Below are 23918 nucleotides of genomic sequence, written 5' to 3' on the forward strand. Positions count from 1 at the left end.
ACCTTTTCTATTGATTTCCACATTATCATAGCACAAGGGGGCTCGGCAAGAACTTGGGTTGAGACTCATTATTTCTACTGTGTATTGTTAGTGATTTTCTCCTCTCATGAAAATAGGGACCATGTGTGTTGGCAAAAAAAAAAAAAAAAAGAAAGAAAGGAAAAAAAAGGCGGAAGCCTTAATAACAAAAGAACTGCCTTTCATATTGTTCCAGTTTGATGGCCCATCTCTCTGCTGTGTTCTCAGTTCTTTTCCAGTTTTCGGTGGCCTGATTTTTCAAGAGTATAATGCTGATGTTTTTGCCCTTCTTGGCACAACTGCCAACCCCAAATTATAACAAACAGAACGATCTAGGTCTTCATATGTGCTAAAAATAAGAAATTTTTTGATGGTTTTGTTAAATTGAGGCATCATGGATGTGGATTCCATCAGCAGTTGGAAGACTCATCCTGGATGTTTTTTCTCTCTGAAACCAGACCTCTTTATGGATCCCCAGAAGCTAGCCTCCAACCCAGAGCCAGATTCTCCAGCTGTTCTTGAGAATCGTCTTTAACCAGAAGTGGGGCTTCTCTGGGACCCTCGGGTGGGGCATCCGGAGCATGCTCTTAAAGGAATTTAATAGAGCAGGAGGAGGAATAGAAGTAGTGTCAGCAGAGTCAGGAAAAGGGATATAACTAGTGGAATTCTGTGAAAAGGACAGGATATTTTTATTATAATGACTACCATCTCTCAGGCAATTTGAGGTGCTAGGCATCATCTGAAAGCCCTCTGACAAACATCAGCAAACAAGCAGTGGGTGCTCACCAGGTGCAGGACCGTGCCAAGCATTTTACATGAATGATCACTTCATCCTTACCGTGGCCCTCTCATCACCACTATTTCATGGCTGAGGCATCTGAGGCTCAGAGCTGTAGCCCCAGGCTAAGGTCATTTAGCTGGTGTGTGCCATTCTACTCTGGACTGAGGGAAAATCCAGGCACGGGGTCCGTGTATGGAGATCAAGAAGGATGAACCAACAAAACTGAGGTCAGTGTGAATCAATACAGAACAGAGACAGGTGATTTTCCCAGGGGACAGACACTGACGAGCTGCTTATAAATGTGGTGAGATCAGGGTGTTTTCTCAATCTCAGTGAGAAAAATCTCTTCTTTCCCCCATAAGGTGGGTACCAATTTAGTGGACAATCAGAAAGTTCTAATTGTGCAAACAGTAACATGATGGCCAAAGGGAAGTATTTTATTTATTTATTTTTTTAATGTTTATTTATTTTTGAGAAAGAGAGAGAGACAGAACGTGAGTGTGGGAAGGCAGAGAGAGAAAGAGAGGGAGACATGGAATCCAAAGCAGGCTTCAGGCTCTAAGCTCTCAGCACAGAGCCCAACACAAGGCTCATATCCACGGACTGCGAGATCATGACCTGAGCCAAAGTTGGGACGCTTGACCAACTGAGCCATCCAGGCACCCCCAAAGGGAAGTGTTTTAAAGTTGATGGGTTTGTAAGGCTCAGTGAGAATTATTCTGACTCTTTCTGGAAAAAAGGATGTTTGGACTTCAACTGAGGAGAGCATGTGGCTCCAGAGTTGTTGACACACTTCCGGAAGGCATACCCAGCAAACCTCCCTGATGGCGGAGGCTAACTCATATTCTTAAGATCTGGTCATTGCCCCAAAGTCTTCTATTTTAGCTTAAAAATTACTTGAAGAATTTTGCATCGTATTCTACCCATATCTCAGAAAATGGGATATAAAAAAGATGGCTGGTGTTTACCTATGTCCTTTATTGCCTGTACTCTCCAGATTTGTGTATCAGAGACTGAGAAGACGGCTCCAATAATAACCAGCTCTCCTGACAATGTCTTACTTTCCTTAGACTGACTTTTACTTATCGAAAGACCACACTGACCAGCAAATGGAAGTATTCTGGCCTCTGTGGTCACCCAGCTTCTCACTGCAGGTTTGTAAGTTCGAATCCTTAATAACAAATCAGTTATTGTGAGTGTAATCGGCGTTTGAGTCAAATTCCCAGGGGATGGTCACTGTGAAGTGAATAGAAACAGAAATTCTGCACTTCCCAACCTAAGGACAAAGCCTTGCAGTGATGATAGCCCCAAGCAAACACAGCTGCCCCACCCCAGATCTTCAGTCTGTCCTGTTCAACTCAGCCAACAGGAAAGGTAAGGCTAGACACAGACATTCAAGGACAGAGGGTATGAGGAGCAGTGTCAAGGGGAGACATCTCAGTGACTTGGAGGAGAGGAGAAATCTGGAGCAAAGGAGAACAATAAAGAAATTCACACTAGTGTGCAGGCTATGTAGTTATGTAGCGTAACAGCAATTTATTAAGTGCCTGTGTGGTGTGGACCGTGAAGGGTAGGGGTGTGAAATCATCACAAGGCTCCACAGGCCCACAGATGTCCCAAATAGTCTACTGCAAATGAAAGAGGCAATGCAACATAGCACAAGGGAGAACAGCATGCCAGTTAAGCACATGGGCTCTGGAGCTGGACACAGCTGGCTTTGGGTCCCAGCTGTGCCCCTTCCTGTCTGTGTGACTCGAGCAAGTGTGTAACCTCAGTTTCCTCATCTGTAAAATAGGGACAAAACAAGTACTCGCCTCAGTGGCTTGTTGTAGTAAGGACTAAATAAATGAGCTAACATACATATGATCAATAGCTAATGACTAAAACACTCAAAAAATGTTGGCTTTTGTTATGTAATTACATATCACAATGACAATTTATAAAGCTCTATTAATGAGTAACCCTTGGGGATGGGTCATGAACTATTACAAGGATGGAATCTGTACATGCACATTGCATTGTTTATTATGGTCTGTGGCTTATCCATCTTTTAAAAAAGATATCTGTAGATGCTATGGTAATGAATGAGACGCATCCTAATTAAAATTGTTGTTTAAATTATGGAAGCTTTTAGTCACTGGGTGCTTTCTCAGATACGGAGGTGCAGTTACCACTAAATGAAATAATCACGAGTGACACCGTTGCAGCATCTGTGCCTGGCATTCTTATAAGTGCCTCAGATATATCATCTCGCTTAATCTTTACAACCCTAGGAAGTTGGTTATCTTGTTCATTTCAGCGGTAGAGAATTTAAATGATGTCTCCAAGGCTAGTGAGTGGTCGGGCAGGGATTCGAAGTCAAACCACCTGCCCCCTGAGCCTCTGCTCTGAACCACCAGGCGCATGGCCCCTAACATGCAGCTTTGCAATGTGTTCTGACATTTCCTCACACTTGGAAATGCAGGAAACCACCAGTGCATGAAGAATGAGGTCAACCCTTTACAGCAGGGACAGTAGAAAAGGAAATTCATTCTAAAATGTACTATGGTTTGATGTAAGGGCTGTCTGTGTGCTTGTGCCCACAGGCTTAGGCTTGGATCATGGGTGGAGGACGGGATGAGGGTCCAGAAAAGTATGTCTCAAAATCCCAAGGTGATTTACCACTAGAAGCTCCCACTCTGAGACCCCTGTCATAACACCCTGGGCAGAGCTGACCCGATGGTGGCAGGTGGATGGGACGTCGGACTTACCGGTCGAGGCAGACTGTACTGGTACATTTCTGGGCGATAGGTGGGTACCCACTGCACCCCTGCCCTGGGCCGCGTCATGGTCCCTGGAGCACTGGTCACAACCTCCGAGTAGGGCAGGTGCTGTGCTGAGCCGTAAGCCTCCTGGTGCCGGCTCTGGCCCGCGTGGCCTGCAGATGCCAGGCTGAAGGCCTCCTCCAGTAGCATGTGCATCTGCTGCCTGACCTCATCGATGGAGGGCTGGGAGCTCAGTGTGGAGGTCTCCGAGTGACCTTTCATCTGCCTTGATCGGGCATAGCCCCGGGGCTCATTCACTCTGTCGATGTTGGTTTCCTCTATGATCTCAGGCTCAGTCTGTGGGATCAAACACACGCCCGTGGATTTGTTAATGAACTGTCCTTCCCATTAATGTTGTCTGTACTTACTCTAAAATGTTCAGCTTGGACATGTGATATCAGGTGAAGTGTTCATTTATGTTATCTCCTAGCTGCCCATCTGGAACTCACACACAGGGTGGGTCAGCTAGCATTATGTTAGTGAGGTCACACTCCAGATATCCATGCATACCTCACTTTCCCATAGCTCGAGCGATGCAGCAGGCTTTGCTAACTGTCATAAGGATGATGAGAAATGGCTTTTCATTGACAACATTAGTGATAATCTCTAAAACCTTGTAGAGAGATTCTCCACCCTCATGCATTTTAGGTAAAAGAATCTAGAGCGTCTGTCAGTCTAAGTGTTGGTGCTCTAGACTAAACTCTAAAGGGTCGTGTGTCCAGCCATGTAGGGGACTGCCGGTTGCCTGATACCAATTATCAGAGAAAGCAACAAAATCCTGCCTCTAGATCACTGATCTCAAAGTGTGGTGCACACTCTGGGGCAGCGTCCAGCAACCTGTGCTTTAGCAAGCCCTCTAGGAGATTCTCACGCCTGCTCAAGTTTGAGACCGACTGATCTGGAATGTTCCCCCGCCTTCTTCCTGTGAACCTTCCATTTAGGGAGTAGCCGCAGTACCTAAGTGGGCAGAGGCTGGGGCGTCATGAGCTTCCAGAGAAGGCTGCATGGACTGTCTTATGCTCACCTGCAGATGAATGCTTATTCAATGAATCTGCCTGTGTCTTTGGTCTCTTGGTCTGAGACTTATTTTTGTGACACCCTGAAAGTAAGGCTGTAGGAGAGTAATCCACGTTCACTTCAAGCGTGTCCGTGGCTACTATTGTCTTCTAAAAGACTCGAGCGTTCTGGGAGAATAAATCAGCACAGATCAGTTTGCCATTCTGCTGTCCATCCGCGACATAAGTGACACATTGTCACTTTAGCAAAATTAGACAATACAGATAAGTAAGAGGGGGAAAAAAATCTAAAAATCCATTAACCTTTGGTGTACTTGTTCTACTCCTAAATCTATCCAGGTGTGCATGTGAACTTCTCCATACACACATACCCAGTTAAAAAGATGTATGTATTTATACCCTAGCTCTGGGTATTTATTATTATTTTATGTGGAATGAACATTCTCCTACCTGCGTGCCACAATTTAACAGCTGTGTGACCATTGGCAATGTCTTAGCTTAGGTTCCTCCAAAAGGAAGGACCTGAGACTTATTTTATATGCAGATTATTTATTTTGGAAAACAATTCCAGGAAATAGGAGTTGGGGCCTGGGATGAGTAAATTGAGGGAAGGAAAAAAAGCCAATTAAGGGTGGGCACTAAATTCATGATTGCTGTGGGCAATTGAAGCTTAATCCCACCAGGACGCTCCCAGGAACCAAGCAGAATATGCTTTAAGATTGTAGAACAAAATTTTGTCTACCAGTCCTCAGCCCCCATCAGTCAAGAGTTCCTCTAGAAAGTGTCCTTGTACTCTGAGATCTGTGCAGGTGCCAGATCGGTGCAATGGGCTCCCATGGGTGTCCCACAAACAGAGATGGAGAAGCCTCAGGGCAGAAGCAAAAGCCAAGGGATCGCTAAGGTGACATGGTCAAGTTATTGCTGGGTAGGGTAGAGGCTGCAGCCAGGCCAGATCTAAAAGGTGTGCTGAGAAGATAAAAGACAGGGCATGAAAGATTTTCCAACCTGCAAAGTTACTTAACTTCCTGTTGCTTCAATTTCCTCATCTGTAAAATGAGGATAATAGCGTCTACCTCCAGGGGTCTTACAAGGATTAAACACAATGATACACACAAAGTTTAGAACAGTAGCGTATGGTGAAACACAGGAATAGTAGCCACCGTCATCACCATAATTGTCATTATTATTACTTTTATATATTCACCTGCACCTGTTTCTCATATAATTACTATGCATAAACTGGATACATGAGATAGAGCATAAGAAAAGGTCACCAGGGAACTTGTTCATAAAGGGAAGTCTTTCCCTCCTTAAAATCTACATATGGAAGGTCAGCAATTTGTTATTTTTCCTATTTATATATATTTTAATGTTTATTTGTTTTTGAGAGAGAGAGACACACACACACACACACACAGCACGAGTGGGGGAGGGGCAGAGAGAGAGGGAGACACAGAATCTGAAGCAGGCTCCAGGTTCCAAGCTGTCAGCACACAGCCCAACTCAGGGCTTGAACCCATGAACCATGAGATCATGACCTGAGCTGAAGTCGGATGCTTAACTGACTGAGCCACCCAGGCGTCCCTATTTTTCCTATTTTAAAAATAGGAAAATTTAAATATTTACTTTCCTTTAGTCTTAAATTAATATAAGTGCATTAGAGAAAAAATAGAAATTACAGAAAACACAAAAAAGGAGACATTTCCTCTAATTGTATCACCCAGAGTTAAGGCTTAGCCCTAGTTCAAGATCAAAAGATGAGGTTCTCTGTCAACCTTCAATTCTAGATTTATCAACAACCATCTATAGTATGAATTGAGAATACTATTTTGATATGAACACAGGTCACAATAGGTTCTGGAGTAGAAGGCAAAATTACTTTTGCCATAATAAACAAACTCCTAGACACTTCATACCTGGGTGCATGCCCCCATGGGGCTCTTATAAATTGGGGATCTTTAGGAAGAGGTTTGAGATCGCTTTCCCGGAAATGTGCTCCCCGAAGGCTTGGGGATTCCTTCCAGGGTAGTGAATGCAACTTCTGACAAAAATTTTCTTCACAATGCATAGAACATTCTGGATAGAATTTCAGACCCTGGAAGGACTTGAGGAGACCATTTAAATCAAACCCTATTTTACAGATGAGGTAATCAAGGCCAGAGTGTTTAAGTGACTTATCCAAAGTCACCCAGGTGGGCAATGGCAGAGCCTTGTCCTCTCAGCTCCTGTCCCTTGCACATCCTGCTGTACCGCATTGTCTCTCACATTTCCCTGTCAATACTGGTTGCTACCCACACATTGCCCTTCCTCCCTGCATCCCCGTCTCCCTAATAAATAATGGATGCTTAATGCTAAACTACTCCCAGGTGGAAGATTAATGGCACTGGGGTGAGCTATGATTTTTCCCACCCCTGAGTTGTGCTATGCATTTTCAGTCATATTGGTAGATCTATTATGTGAATTTATAGTTGTGCCTTAAGTAGGACAAAAATACACTTCTTAGCAACAACTCTCCACTCTGAGGCTCTCCCAGGAGCCCCGGGGTGGGGGGGGGGAGCTGTGCTGGCTTGGCAGGTTGGTTCTCTGAGTAATACTGTTGGGGAGAGATAACCTTGGCTGAGGAAGTGGAGACACTTTCTCCACGCTCCCACTGCATCCACCCCACAGTACTGCAACAGAAGTCAGCCTCTGCTTCCCACCCCAGGGTTTGCATTTCATATGGGACAGGGCTTCCCTTTAACAGGAGGGCCCACAGTTATAACCCAAGTAACTTCGATACGTTTGTTCCAGCCTCCTATTTTCCCACTCTTCTCACTTGGTTTTTCAGTCTCTTGACATCTACCAATGGAAACAAGACAAACTCTCATTATACCCTGGGATGCCCCCTCATCACACTTGTATTTGCTTATTTAATGTCTGTCTTGTCCAAGTCTGGACACTCCCCGAGCCCACTCACCTCTGTCTCTTAGGAGCTTAGCATCAGATACTTGGAATACCCAAAAAAGCTTTGTGAAATAAAACCAATATGAAATCCTGTCTAACTGCCCATGGGGTATAACTTGAGGTTACGTTAAAGAGCCCACATTCCTAACACATTTATTCGAGTGCTGATGAGCTGTATGACCACAGGCAAGTCACATGAAATCCCTAAGCCTCAGTCTCCTCATCTATAAAATGGGGGAGTTGATCTTTAATCTGTGAAGGACCTTGTGGTTCTCACAGGCCTTGTGGAGGGCCTGGGTTCCTCCTACTGTCATCATTCTGGGGGGAATCCGATGTCTACTCATGAAGGGAATACCCTGCCAACCTCCTTCCCCACCTTGAAATATGTGAGCAGTGATAAATTTGCTCTTTTACTTAACAGACAATTATTATTTCACCTAGGTCCTGGGTTGAGAGTTGTGGATACAGCAATTAATAAGATAGTGACCTAGCCCTCAAGGAGTTCCCAGTATATAGGAGGAGACAAATAACAAGGACAACGACAACAAAAATAGCAGCTAACAGTTATTCACAGCTTATGTGCCAGACACTGTTTTAAGTGCTTTATATATATTCATTTTTTCTTTCAGTAATCTATGAGGTAGCAACTGTGATTCTCCTTATTTTACAGATGAAGAAATAGATCATTCAATATGTTGCCTATAACTGGCAGATTACCCTTTGTACATATCTAAATAGATCCATTACCTTACCACAGAAATGGGCTCTGAGAGAGGGACAAACAGACTTCTGTGACCAGGAAGACAGACTATACAATAATTACCAAGACTATACAATAATTATCTCATAGATTACTAGAAAGATGGAAAACACCATTATATAGATATAAAGCTCTTCTAAGAGTGTCTGGCACATCAGCATTTGATAATTATTAGCTTCTATCATTATTGTTATTTCTTCATCCCATAGATTGGGAGTGCCTACAGGGTTGAGCCCACATCTCATCCTTATGTCCACAGCCTCCATCCCAGGGCCTACCCCAAAGCCGGAACCAGGAATTGCCTTCTGAGTGAAAGAACTTAACATAGCACGTGCTCAAATGTACTTGAGGACCAGTAATGGGCCAGTCTTGTACTGGGTTTTCCAAGCATGTTATCTCACCCATCCCTGAGGACCATATGGCTGTACCTATTTTCCAGATAAGGCATAATCATGTCTACTGGCTTAACTTGTCCCAAGCCATTCTCCCTGACTTGCACATTTCTGAAAATATCTTTTGCTTTTATTTGGCAAAAAGGGGGATACAGGAGCAAAGACAAGCCTCCCAGTGTTGACAGATGCTTGGCTTGGGTACAATGTTGGGAGCTGCATCTGGGACAGATAATATATTTTTAAAGCTCTTTAACTTGAAGTTCACAGTACTTGCTTCTCCAACCTCATACTCTTGTGAAGCACTGGGGAACTATTTTTCTTAAAAAAACTATTTTATAAATGAATCAAGATGTACTTCAATAAAAATTCTAAGAAATTAATCAGGGAATGTCTGTTCATGACAGGAAATTAGAAAACACAGATAAGCAAGAAGAAGAAAATTAAAATCCACTCTAATCCTACCACCAGAAATAAGTACTGTTAACATTTTGGCCTTTGTGCATGTCCTTCTAGATGCTTCCTATGCATATGAAATGGGAGAAAGATTACCAATGCGGGAGCATTGCCAACAACCCTCTCTCCCCAATTCTCACTACCCCATCCTGGGCAAGTAGGAAGAATGCTCAGTTTCTCCCCTCCCCCCTTCCAAGGAGGGCGCAGCATTGGACACACATATTCTCCAGCTTTCATGATGGAAAATATGAGGTGGAAAAGAAAGAACAGGCAGAAGGGGTGTGGGCTGCAGGATTTTTAAGTGGGATTTTGGAGAGAGGTGCAGAAGCAGCTATGACATGTGACTGGGAGAGGAACTGAGGAAATTTAAAAAGTATTGCTGGGCATGATATAATAGCCTTCATGTATATGAAAAATATGAGTGAAGGAGTAGAAGTATTTAAAAATTACTTTTGTTAACACAGACACTCTCTCAGACTGAGCCATCTGGGTCATGGTTTTATAAACAGAACACACACACACACACACGTATATATACATATATAAGGTTTTTTATAAAATGGGATTATATATAATATTTTAAAACCTTTTTTATACAACAACATTGTGAAATGTCTCTGCCAGTAAATATATGTATTATAGGGAATACCTTTAAATGATGTCATAGCATTCTGCTATATGGAGTTTTCAGGCTATATGCAATAGTCCACTATTTTAGATGGTGTCCTAACATCTTACTATAGAAACAAAGCTGAAATACGTATACTTGTGATTAACACTGTGCATAAACCATGGATTCAGCCCTGGGTTAAACCCCTAGAAGTAGAATTATGGGGTCAGAGCATATATACATATTGAAGATCTTGGATTCTTATGGCATATCATCACTCGGCAGCAAAGGCCATAGATATTTAGAAGAAATTAAGGCCATTTCTTCTCCACACCTGAATACATGAACCCCCTAGGCTTGACTCCTGGTGCCTACTGGAGAGAGTGAGAATCTGTGATCCTTTCAGTGTTGTCCTAGGACAGCCCACACAGGGGCTAAGTATCCATGTTACTTCAGCTTCTCTTTGAAATACCGTAGAACAAACTTGAAGGAAATGGCAGCCCTGCTGGGACCCCCGAGTACCTTCTTTCTAGAAAGTATTTCAACATGGGACACAGCTTAGGACACAGCTCAGTCCTACTGCCTGGTCCCAGAGCATATTCTATAGCTCGAAGACTTCATCAAAATTAAAAACTGGTTTTCTATCAGACACCTAATTAAAGGACTAGCCATGGACCAGGAGAAAATATTAGGATTTGTATCCAGAATATACATGGAATTCCTACAAATGAAGAACAAAAGGACAACTCAATTCAGAGATTTGGCAAAAGGCTGGAATAGACATGTCAGTTAAAGAAGATACATAACATGTCCAATAAACACATGAGGACATGCTCAACATCATTAGCAATTAGGAAATTCTATCATTTCACTTTCACTGGAATGGCTAAAATGAAGATTAATAACGACAAATGTTGGTGAGGTTGAGGAGTAAAATTAGAACTGTCACATTGCTGGCAGATAAAATAGTACATGTGCTTTGTAAACATGTTTGTAGTTTCTTAAAAGTTGAACATATACCTTATGACTCAGAAATTCCACTCCTACATATATTTATCCAAGATAAAGGAAAAGGTTGTCTTGGTCCATTCAGGTTCCCAGAACAAAATACCACAGCCCAAGTAGCTTATAAACAATAGAAATGTATTTCTCACCGTTCTGGAGGCTGGAAGTCGGAGGATGCTAGCTTGGCTGGGTGAAGGTCCTCTTCTGGGTCTGTGACCCAGAAGGACTCACTATATCCTTACATGGAAGACTCCTCCTCACAAGGACTCACTCCTCACATGGAGCAAGGGGTGAGGGAGCTGTCTGGGGTCTTTTTTACAAGGGCACGAATCCCATTCATGAGGACTCCACACTCATGACCTCGTCACTTCCCAAAGACCCTGCCTCCTAATACCAACACATTGGAGATTAGGATTGGAACATACAAATTTTGGGGGGATGCAAACATTCAGACCATAGCACATATGTTCGCAAAATATGTACGTGAAAATATTTATGGCAGTGCTTTCTGGTAGCTCCAAACTGGAAACGACCCAAATGTCCAACAACAGAATGACAGACAAACAATTAGTGGTCTATTTATACGACACAATAGTTCTCAGTAATAAAAAAAGTAAATAAATGACAGATGCATACCATAACATAGGTGAATTCTAAGCAAATGAAGTCAGACACAAACAAGTACATGCTGAATGATGGATGTCATTTATATGAAGTCCAAGAACAGGTAAAACAATGAAGGTAGATATCAGGAATGTGGTTGCCAGAGTGGGGTATGGTGCAGACTGAATACCATGAGGAATGGGGTAACTTTCAGGAGGTGATAAAAATGTCCTATATTTTGAGTGGACTGATGGTTATAAGGGTACACACATGTGTCAATGCTCATCCACTTGTACTAAAGACCTATACATTTTATCATAAAATTTGCCTTAGTTACAACAAAACAAAAAGGCTTGGCCAACATCATTAATTCTATGGGGATGGTCAGGGAAGGCCTCTCTGAAGAGGTGACATTTTTGAAGACCTGAAGAAGGGGTTAGCCATGGGAAGATCATAGGGGAAGCTTATGAAAAAGTCCTGAGATGGGAAAGAGCTTGTAGTATTTGAGAAAAAGTAAGGTGGACTGTTATGGGCTAAATTGTGAACCCCCCAAATTCATATGTTGAAGTCCTAATCTCAGGACCTGGGAATGAAACTGTATTTGGAGATAGGGTCTTTGCAGAGGTAATTAAGTTAAAATGAGGCCATTGTTCAAAATGCCTGGTGTTCTTATAAAAGAGGATATTTAGAGGCAGGCATGTAAAGAGGGAAGACAGTATGAAGACAGGGAAAAGACAACCATCTAGAATCCAAGAAGAGAGGCCTGAAGATCCTTCCCCACACAACCCCCAGAAGGAACCGACCTTGCCAACACCTGGATCTTAGATGTCTAGCCCCCAGAATTGTGAGAAAATACATTGCAGTTGTTTCAAGTCACCAGGTCTTGGTACTTAGGACTGCCTGAGCTGACCAATACATGGACCATGTGGCTGGAGCCCCAACTGTCAGAGGAGATGGGGCTAGAAAGGCAGGTAGGAGCCAGATCACGTAGAGTCTTGAAGGCCGTGGTAAGAAGGCTGGAGTGTTTTCAAAGGGCGATGGGAAACTCTTGAGGAATTTTAAGCAAGAGAGAAGTGTGATTGGAATTTATGGAAGGCAAGTTAGAAGGCTCTTGCAGAATCCAGGTAAGGAGAAATGGCAAGGGCTTGAATTAGGGTGGTCATGTACAAAGAAGACGTGGATGAGGTCGAGAAATGTTTTGAAAGAGAGCTGACAGGACTTGCTGGGGATGAGATCTGAGGATGAAATGAAGGAAGGAGTTGAAATTGAGACCTTTTATCAAGAAGGAGTACCCTGTTATATGAGTGTCCTTGATGTTCTCTGAGCTCCCCAAGCATGCATCTTCCTCTGTGCCCTCCCAGTTGCTATTCCTTCTGCCCAAATGCTCTTCCCCAAGGGGCCAACCTGGCTAGCTCCCTCATTTCAGGTCTCTGCTCAGAAGTCACTTCGACAGACAGCCTCACCCCAGCCAACCTATAAAGAGTGCCTCCTGTTTTCCTCCATTGTGTTGCCCGGCTTTATGTTCCTCCACAGTATTTCTGACGTTGTGCTGAACATCTGTGTGATCAGATGTTTATTACCTGTCCTTCCTACTGGAACAGAAGCTCCGTGAGGGCAGGGACTTTGTGGTGTGTCCTGTTACATCCCAGAATGGCAAACAGTAGGACTTTAATACATACTTATTGAATGAATAAGTGGAAATTCATCTTAAAAAGAGCCTGGAGGTTCTCTGCTCAAAAGCCTTTACCAGTAAAAGACATTTCCAAGTGTCTAAAATGAATTAGATATAGAGGCCACTTTTAGGCAAATGGGCTTGAGCAATGGAATGTAGAAAGGGCCCACAGCGACCACCTGGCTGACTACAGACAGGCCCATCAGGTGACCTCAAAATATCCATAGAAGCTAACTAACCAATGGGCTACTTACAATGAGGCCCAGTTACCAAAAAAGGGAAAATTCCATAAGTTGCCATACTTGCTCATCTTCCCCCTTTAAAAACAGCTCCTATGGGCTGCCTCATGGCAGACAGGCTCTCCTTTGCTGCCCTGCCCACCACTCCCTTGCAGTGTATTCAGTAGACTTCTGTTTCTTTTGCTCTGCCTCAGGTGGATTCTTTCACCACCCACGCCATCAGCTTCTACTGGATTATTGATCATCCCCACACATTTGGGGGCCCCCATCGGATCAAGAGACACGTCATTTAGACACCACATGAGACATCCTTATCCAGAATAGAGTTGAAGAGGAGGGACGAAGGGCTCTTGAGGCCATTTATTCCAGAATTCCTTGAGTTTTGAGCCCCAAAGTGGATAGACGTCTTAGAAGGCCATATTTCCTAGGACACACAAGTATGTGCAACATCGCTTTGCCTCACCCAGGTAAGAACTTGCCCCAAGGCTCTGATTTTCAGCTCAGCGCTAATCACAGCTCCACCCAGTAAGGAAAACAGACTGAACAAATTCTGCACCTTCACAGCAAGGTCCCAGAGACCAAGTGGAGGGTTCAGCAGGATCCATTTCTGGGCTAGGTGGCCATGATGACTTGATCTGGCTCCATGTCCGTTTTTCTCTCCACCCAAACAGGGTCCCTTGGGCAACACAAAATAGTACTGCTTCTCTCCATCTATTGCCTGCCCTGGCCAGAACGGCCCCACTGCAAGTGCTGCCTGCCACTGAGGAAGCAGACACATATTCACAATATTGCTTCTAGAAACCAGAGTCCAGGGGTTTTCACTTCACCTTGTGGGGACAAAAGCTAGCAGGGCACAGGTGGAGGCAGCAGCTGCCTCCTGAGCCTGCCTTCTGCTGAAGGTGCAGAATTTGTTCAGTCTGTTCTCCTTACTGGGTGGAGCTGTGATTAGCGCTGAGCTGAAAATCAAAAACTTCTCTGACAATAAAGGGACATTGGTACCTTTCAGAACAGGTAGGAGGGCTCAGATTAAGTGTTTGGTGACTTCTTTTGCACAATAGGCATGCAAGTGGAATTTTTTTTTTGAAAGAGAGTGACAGAGAGAGGGAGAGAGAGCACATGTGCACAAGCGTGTATGAGTGGGGAAAGGGTAGAGGGGGAGAGAGAGAATCTTAAGCAGGCTCCATGCTCAGTGCTGAGCCTCACGTGGGGCTTGATCCCATGACTCTGGAATCATGACCCAAGCTGAAATCAAGAGGCAGATGGGTAGCTCAGTCGGTTAAGTGTTCGACTCTTGATTTTGACTCAGGTCATGATCTCAATGTTTGTGGAATCAAGCCCCACACTGAGCTCTGTGCTGACAGAGTGAAGCCTGCTTGAGATTCTCTGTCCCTCTCTCTCTGCCCCTCCCCTGCTTCTCACTCTCTCTCTAAATAAATAATAAAAAAAATAAACATTAAAAAAAAAAAAAGAGTTGGATGCTCAACCCACTGAGCCACCCAGGTGCCTACAAATGGAATTTTTAAAAGTCTCAGCAAAACTGCAAATTTCACTGAAAGTTCCAACCCCCTTAATCACAAGGTTGGCTCTACAGACAACCAGCCCCCATCCTTAGGTGCTTTCCAAGTCGCCTCATTAACATAACAAAAGACACCTTAATCTTCTCATCACTTGGGAAATCCCAAGGGTTTTTGGAGCTCTGTGCCAGGAATAGTGGATGAAAACCAAACATATATTTCTTATCATAAATCACAATATCACAATGTGTGATAAAATTCATAGCAGTCCTGAGATGTCCAAAGTGCTAGAATGGAAAAGAACCAAAACATAGTCTCCGTCTCTCTCTCCTGGACTGTGTTAGCCATAGTTAGAACAGCCAATGTTCACTGTATGTTTTCTATGTGCTTTATCTGCATTAACTCATTTAATTCTTACAACAGCTCTGTAAGGCAGGTGCCATTCGTATCCCCGTTTTATAGATGAGAACACTTAAGAATGGCTTCTCTCATGGGAGCTGTTTCACTGTGCACTTTTGAGGGGAGCCATCACCTGTTTTTCCTCATTTTCCTAGCGGAGCTGGTGCTGCAGGCAGCGAGGAGACAGTAGATCAGTTTTGAAAGTCCACACCATCCCATGACAAAACAGGCGCTCCCACCGCCCACACAGATCTGCTCTTTCTCCTTTCAGGTCTGTCTTGAAAAAGCCAGACAGGATCCAAAAAAATCTCCTTTTCTCCTCTGCACCTAAAACACAACTTCTTGCTATAGCTAAGACTTCCTGAGCCCATGAGGAACAGTGGCCATTGGCTTTTCACCGCTCTCATCTTTCTCTTTATGGAGGGCCTACCGAAGAAGAGAAGATTGAGACTAGAGGGACCAGTGATGTGGAGGGTGACACTGGTGTTGCTCCTTAAGAGGCCCAATTACCAATGTTCCTCAAGTAGCAGATACTGCGATGGCCTCAGCACCCATCCACTCCTCTCCCCATGTCTCAGCCAAGTGGTCTGGGGGAGGGGAGGACTAGCCTACCCCAGGTCTTATGGTAAGGTCTGACTGAGTTAAATCAATCAGCGTTAAGTCTCCCATGGATATGGGGGTGGGCACTTGACCTTCAGAGGCTCAGTTATAGTAAAACCCACTTTGTTTCATGGCTGGAAAAAAGAAATTCTCTCTTTCAATGGTCAACAGAGTATGTAGCTATAGGGCCAAGGCTGCTGTAGCCACTTTCTAGTAGAGCCAACCTATGGATGAATCCAACACGTAAGGAGGACAGCGCAGCATAATGTGAAGAAATACAACTGGAGCCCCAATCAGACCAAGCCTGGATTTATTGTACTCAGTACATTCCTTTCATGATTTAAGACCATTTGATTCAAGTCGGGTTTTCTGTCATTTTAGCCAAAGCATCCTAACTGATAACCACTATTTACACTGAACTTCAAACAGTAACATACATTCATCTACACTTTTGATAAGCCAGTCGAATCAAATGTTTATATGACTCAGAGTTATAAATCTGCCCCATATTTTCAAGTCTCAGCTCGGGAGTCACCACCTCGGGTTGACACAATTGTTTGTTCATCTGCTCAACAAATAGAGGCACTGCATTTACTATGTGCTCGTTCCTATTCTGAGTGCTGAGGTTTCCAGGATGAATAAAACATGATTCCTGTCCTTGAGGAGTCAAATGGAGGAAACAACACAAGTAAATCGACAGACGGAAGACAAGGAATAAGGGCTTTGATGAAGGTGAGTCCCAGGTGCTTCTGGAACACAGAGGACAGACACCTAAGTCAGACCCATAGGTATGGGGTCAAGGAAAAGATTTTGGGGGAGAAAATGTTCTAAGTTCTGCAAGCATTGCCCGAATCACTGGTTCTCAATCCTTAGTGGGTCTGCCCCGAGGGTACAATTTTTTGGAAACATTTTTGGTTGTCACAACTGGGAGGTGCTATGGTAACTAGTGGGTAGAGACCAGCGATGCCGTTAAACATCCCACAATGCACAGGACAGCCCTCCAGACAAAGAGTTACCCAGTCCCCAAATTCAGTAGGGCTGAGACTGTGAAACTTTGGCTGCATGAAGTAGGTGGGAAGAGATGTTTTGAGCAGAGAGATAATCACAGGCAAAGACACAGAGAAGTGAGTCCACATGACAAATGTGGGAAGGGTGTAGAGGGCCCGGAGCTAAGGATGGATTAGGGAGTGGAGAGCATCAGATAGAAGGGCATGCTCAGGGCCAGCCAGAGCAGATGAGTCCCGAGCCAGAAGCTGAGGGTCTAACCTTACCCTTAGAGCTGTGGGAAACTACTAAAGAACTTGAAATAAGGGTGTGTGTTTGGGGCACCCAGGTGGCTCAGTCAGTTAAGCGTCCAACTTTGGCTCAGGCCACGATCTCGAGGTTTGTGGGTTCAAGCCCCACGTCGGGCTCTGTGCTGACAGCTCGGAGCCTGGAGCCTGCTTCGGATTCTGTGTCTCCCTCTCTCTCTGCCCCTCCCACGCTTATCCTCTGTCTCTGTCTCTCTCTCAAAAAAATAAACACTAAGAAAAACTTAAAAACAAGTAAGAGCATGTGTTTTAGAAGGACTCTTCCGCCAGCTATTTGGTGGCTTCTGCAGTGGTTGGGTACTGCTGTCTGGGTCTGGATCTGCAGAAGCCGTGGCACAGACAGAAACGGACCTCTTCCCATCCAAAGTCACAGCCACAGCCCTATTGCACGTGCTTCCACCTGTCTGCTCTGCTAGTGTGTAAAAGCACCTGGGGCAAAGGCTCGAGTTAATCCATCTTTCTTTTCTCCAGAGACCCCCACACGGGGAGTATGGTGGAATCACCTGTGGGGCTTACATGCTAATGCCAGCAGAGAAAGTAGAAATCAGAGAACGTTAAAAAAAAAAATCAGGGGCGCCTGGGTGGCTCAGTCAGTTGAGCGTCCGACTTCAGCTCAGGTCACGATCTCCCGGCCCGTGAGTTCGAGCCCCGCGTCGGGCTCTGGGCTGATGACACAGAGCCTGGAGCCTGCTTCCGATTCTGTGTCTCCCTCTCTCTGTGCCCCTCCCCCGTTCATGCTCTGTCTCTCTCTGTCTCAAAAATAAATAAATGTTAAAAAAAAATCAAAGAAAGTAAAACCTTTGAAAGGCCCTTTAATTGTCCACGTGGTACAGCACACATGGCCTGTGTATACAATAGTATAGAGTTATGTGTGAAAAGAAATGTATAATCTCTAATGTACAAACAGAATATATGCAAAAGCTAATTCGGGGGCAATATTTAAATTTTCCCCTTTGTCTTTCAGGGTCTACATTGTTGAATTCACAACATGCTGCATTCACAACATGGAGTCTGCATTGGGCTCCATGCTGAGTGTGGAGCCTGCTTAAGATTTTCTCTCTCTCTCTCTCTCTCTCTCTCTCTCTCTCAATCTCTCCCTCTGCCCCTCTTCCCTGCCCATGCTCTCTCGTGCTCTCTCTCTCTCAAATTAAAAAAAAAGAAAAAGAAAATCAGTCTCCCTGATGTTCAATGCACGTACGATGCCATGGTTGCCACAGCACTTGGTAAACGTTTGCTAGAAGAACTGAACAGGATTCTCATTAGTCTGCTGGTCTCCAGCTCCTGGAAGGATTTGGGAGCGCAGGTGAGCTGAGGAGCACACAGCGCTGGGAGGACCTGGGGTGGAGTGGTTGGTGTCCTATGCTGCTAGGACAGTAGGACTTTTCCTCCAGCTGCTGGGCCAGCGCTCAGCTGTCAACTGGGAACTGCCTTTGCTCTCCCTGGGCATCGGCGGGAATCAGCAAGGCCAATTCTCTCATTAGGAATTATCTTTGGCTAAAGAGAGCTGCCTCACCCACGGACACCCAATGGCTGGTCAGTGCCAGAGTACAAGAGCCCAGATGCTTCATCCGCACTTGGAACAACTCTGCGGGGCCGTGTGAGGTTAGCTGAGGCCTTGTAGCATCTGTACCACAGCCTGACTTTTAACTCTGCCTAATCCTGCTTCATTCCTTTTCCTTACGGGTGTCCATACCTAGAGCACACTGGGGACCCTGGCCTGCCATAAGAGACTATGAGGTCTCAGAGTCCAGGAGCAGCGGGATGGGCAGGTGAGCATCAGGAGCAGCAGCAGTAGTGCTCGGAGCTCAGGGAATCAGAGACAATGAGCAAGCAGATGGCACCTGCGTGCTTACAACAGAGAGGAAGTTGCCTGTCTCCTGCCCAGCGGGAAACTGCCTGCATGGTAGGGAAGTCCTGGGCCTGGAGGGGGGCCTGGCTCCAAGTGAGGTCACAGGGCCATCCTGAAACCTGGCCCAGTCCTTTCCAAAGCTGCCAACGAGAATCTACTTCCTGCTCCCCACTTGCAAAGTGGCCTCCATTTTTGCGGGGTTAGCAAGTATCTGGACAGCCACCAGCCCGGTGAGATCTGGACTACAGCAAAACGCCCCCTTCACCACCAAACACCTCCACTACTTTGCCTTGGGCTCAATCAGGGAGACTGATTTTCTTTTTCTATTTTTTTAATTTGAGAGAGAGAGTGAGCACGAGACAGTGTGGGCAGGGAAGAGGGGCACAAGGAGAGATTGAGAGAGAGAGAGAGAGAGAGAAAATCTTAAGCACGTTCCACACTCAGCATGGAGCCCAATGCAGGCCTCGATCCCACAACCCTGGGATGGTGACCTGAGCCAAAATCAAGAGTCAGATGCGCAACCAATTGAGCTGCCTAAGCACCCTCTGGGGGACTGGTTTCTTATTATCCTTAGGATCAAAAGCCCCCCGATAAAATATAATATGGTATAAATTAACTTGAGACAATGTATCAAGCCAGACTTATTAACAGCTTAAGCTAGCTGGCAGAGGTAGGAGAAAGAGATTAAAGGCTGATTTGGGAGGACACAGATAAGACAGTCCCAGCTTGGATGCGGAGAGGGTGATGGCAGTGAGGGTGGGGTCGACACGAGAGCACCCAGTTCAGAGCATAACAAACAAAATGCTCAAATCCACCCATTTGCCTCCCGATGAAACCAAGAGTTGGCCACCCCTTAACTGGGAACACGAAACAGCACTAGTCTCCTTGGTTTCTGACCATCATCCCAAAGCCATAAGATGCTGGCGATGTGCTGGGGAGTGAGGAGGAGAGGCTTCCATTAATAATATAGGATTGACAAATTTCCCTAGAAGGCCTCAGACTTGCTACGAGCTGTTACAGGCAGTCGGGGCTTTCCAGATCATATTTCATTCCTCTGCAGATGGAACCCATCAAAACAACTGCTCTGATCCTTTGGCCTCCTCTCTTTCTAGTAACCACCGTTCACCTGACACAAAAGGAGCTGGTTGCCCTGTGAGCTGAGAGACGCCAGCAAATAAAAGCCCTATTACACCCGACACAGCACACCCACGCCTTCAGCCAGAGGCTGGGGACTAAGCTCTGAGTGATGCTTTCATCTTCCCCTTGGCCAAACGTGCCTCCACTAGTCTCCCCACCGCTCCCCAAATATTGCTCTGGCTGGTAATTCTCATCGCATCTCTCACTTGTGGGGATGGCGGCCAGCATTCCACAACCTCCTTGCCGCGGGTGCTCCTCCAGTGCCAAGGCTGACAGGCCCATGCTCGCTTGGGGCCCTCTCCGCAGCGGTGGCTATGCAGGACACGGGGTTCTGTCAGTGAGGTGCACTGATGTGGAGGCTGGGCCCAGGAAATGAGCCAGAGCCCATCTTTCTGCTCCCTGGTTGTCCCAGGGCAGACCACCTCCCCACCGTCCTGCTGGGGGCAGAGGCAGCCGGCCCTGGTCAGGGCCAGCCCTGGGGTTCTGTTCTCAGTCTCTCCCAGAACACACTGCCAGCCCTCCAAAGGTTTTGTGAGCGCCTAACTCCGCACAGTCATTTTTGGCCTATTCCAATGGCTTGATGTTTTCTGTTTTCTGCAGCAGAATCTTGCCTTTGTACCTCTTATTATAGATTTACATCTACTTCTCAATTGCAAAGCCATCTGGCTGTCACTAACATTTCCACACATTTCCTTGGAGAACACCCCTGGAATGACTGGTGGCTGTGCCCCGACAGCAGAACCTTCAACACCACCTCTTCTGAGAGGCATCAGTGGACCAGTCATCCTCAACATTTTTAAACCCTTCAGCCACATTTTAGGGTTTACCATGAAGGCTCTCTGAGGACCACCAGGGTGTGGAGCTTGGGCAAGGTGCTGGAGAGAAACCTGAGGAGAAGGAGCCTGTAAAGGTCTCTGCTTCTGAGAGGTGGGCATTCATTTTCAAACTTATAGTTCAAACGTTCTGTTCCAGAGTCTCCCTCATTGCCAAGGCACATGTATACCTGACCCCATTTCTGTCACATTTTTTAAAACTCCAAACACAAATCAAGGTTGAGGATGTGTATTTTTATGCCAGGGGGAACAATATGATTATTCCTTGTCCTTTGGAAGCAAAGGTTGATTCCTCAACCACATAAAGGGATTGCTAATTTGGCTGACATAGGGAAAATCACTTGGGTCTTTATTCTACCTGATCATTCACATTTGGGGCATTTTCTTTTCCCTCCTCATCACCTTGTTATTTTCTCCATGACTTGCATTCAGAAAATAACATTTAGAAAAATACTTTGAAACAGATGCATTTTTGCTTTTAAATATTAAGGTGACATTTTTTTTTCTACCTGCTTTATGCACTGGGAGGAATTCATTTCAATGCCAAAGTTAGTTTAAAGATATGGTCTGGCCTTTTAGCAGTGATGAGTTTGGGACATCTTTCTAAAATTATGCATTCTGTCTAATGGGGTTTAGAAAATTACTACCCAAGTGAGCCACAGTGACTGCCAAGAGTGTGTTGCATCCCTTAGCTGTTAGGGGGGACAAAGAGGTTAAGAATTGTTGCTGCAAAACATAGAGATTCCCAAAGCCCTTGGAGCTGATTGTCTCTTGTGCAGGCCCCAACACATCCTGCTCTATGGAAACATTTTGAAACAATCCAGGCTGCCATCAGTCCCAGGGCTCAGATTTGCCTGTGTTGCGAGTGTGTGTGTTTGCTTATTTATTTATTTACTAATTTATTTTTACACCCAGCCTTTCTTGTTGGGATTCTAACGTAGTCAGCTTTGGAAAAATTAAATCAATCTCCCACTGCTTCTGTTTCTATCATGTCAAGGAGCCAGTCCCCCTGGTGTTCCCTAATCTGGCAGAAATGACTGGAAATCTTGGCCTGGCTTCAAGATCCCCAGACCCAGTAGGAAGAAGGACATGCTTCCAACCGAATGACCTGTTCACTGCTGGGCTAATGGGTTCTTTTGTCAGGAGTGCCCTGGCATTTTTGGAAAATCAAGTTGAGAAAAGCTATGACTGTCTTCTTTTCCTACTTTATCTGCCGGTCTATTGTTTGCTGGTATGAGTTATCCATGCAAGGATTCTTATGAAACCTGACATCCAGCCTCTTGGTGAGATCAGAGACACAGGATATGTATTACGTCATGTGAAGGCAGATAGATAGTGTGGTGGGTTTATATGGAAGTCCTACTGCACAGCAGTTAAGAGGATAGGCTCTGGGAGTTGGGGAGACAAATGATGCAACTGTTCTGTGCCGGGGTTTCCTCATCTGTACAATGGGTGCAGGGAGGGTTCCTACCTCACTGGCGTCTGTGCAAATTCAATTAGATAATTCACATAAAAAGACTAGAATAGAGGCTGGTCTATTGTGTGCAGTCAATAAATGAGAGGTGCTTTTCATGTGATCAGACCAAAAGGCACAGGAGGAGAAACAGGAAGCAAACTGCATTCTTACAGACAACAGTCTAAATTCTTAAAATTGGTCCCTTGGTGATCGTTTTGTCTTAAGGAAACTTATCTTTGCTTATCCTTTTGAGATGATATGCAATTCTCAAGACATGTATATTTAAGAAAAATCGATGAGAATGAAGAGGGCTTCCCTGAAAGCAATCTATAATTGGAATATTTATACAAGTGTGAGGGGTGAGCAACCTCTTTTTAAATATCATCTTCCTCCTTCTGTTGTTGTAAGTCATGTACTAACGTGGCGGTCTAAAAGTATGAAGTCAGCACGGCAAGTCATGGCATATAGCAGTTAAACAACAACAACAACTGCACGGTCCTCTTTTCAAGACTAATAGGCAAATCTCTGCCCTATTTCCCCAAACTGTAAAAATGTCTGTGCCTAGACTCTCACAAGATGCCTATTTATTTCCAATCTTGAAATATGTTTAAGAATCCTATCCTACCTCAGGAATGCCTGAGCAAAAGGAGTCCCTGAAACTATAAGCATGTAGGAAAGATATTCACTGTTCGTAGGGAGAGATTAGCTGGAAAAGTCAAATACCTGATTTTTAACCACTGACTGATTATCAAATTGTTGGCCGAGTTTGGAATAAAAAATATTTTTATGAGGAGAAAAATCAATGTTGAAAAATTTCACCTGGAGGAAAAGAAAAGATTTGCCCAAAGCATCTGGAATTTTATAAAATTAACTATCAATTTGTTTTATACAAAAAAGAAAAACAGAAATAAAAGATTATTAACCACTAACACAAATGTCAAGTTTGAATGTAAGGTAACCAGAAATTCAAATTAGGCAGAATATTTGTTTTTAATGGAATCACTAAAATCCCACTTAAAGATTTTGTGGCAAACAATGGCCAAACCTGAGCGGGGAAAAATCTTTTGGTATTCAAATCAGCATGGTATATTTAAGAAATCGAGTGTCATTTGCAAATCACAATCTCACAGACGATTACAAAACTGTATCCAGACATTTTTGAATCATAACTCTTGATACAAAAAAACCCCTTATTTGTAATTAGAGAAATATTTTAGGAGAATGGGAAAGAAACCTTTTTCATAAAAGCTAAGAGTAGATTTCAGGCCATCTGAAATCCTGGGGTAGGGTGAAGCATTCCTGAATGCCTCCACCAGAGTCGCATTCATGTATGCTCAGGGGTACAACTACGTTAACAGGATGTGAGCGACTGGATGTGAGGCACCACACTGTAACTCTCATCTGGGAAGTTCGATGGGGTTGGAACAATTTTTTCAGTTTGGAGACATCACTGAACATAAGCATGGGCTTCATCATATGAAATCACCAAATCACTCCGTTGGACATCTCATGGTTTCCATGGCA

At 44.6% G+C, this 23918-nt stretch overlaps 1 protein-coding gene across 1 annotated transcript in view; it reads right to left on the reverse strand.

Annotated features, from left to right (window-relative positions):
• Window positions 1-23918, reverse strand: part of KIAA1549L (KIAA1549 like) — a 121931-nt gene that overhangs the window by 17975 nt on the left and 80038 nt on the right. The window contains exon 17 of the mRNA XM_049639788.1: window positions 3550-3900. Coding sequence (XP_049495745.1) covers window positions 3550-3900 — 351 coding nt within the window. The remainder of the gene's footprint in view (window positions 1-3549; window positions 3901-23918) is intronic.

Source organism: Panthera uncia, chromosome D1 (genome assembly GCF_023721935.1).
Source record: "Panthera uncia isolate 11264 chromosome D1, Puncia_PCG_1.0, whole genome shotgun sequence".
NCBI lineage: Eukaryota > Metazoa > Chordata > Mammalia > Carnivora > Felidae > Panthera > Panthera uncia.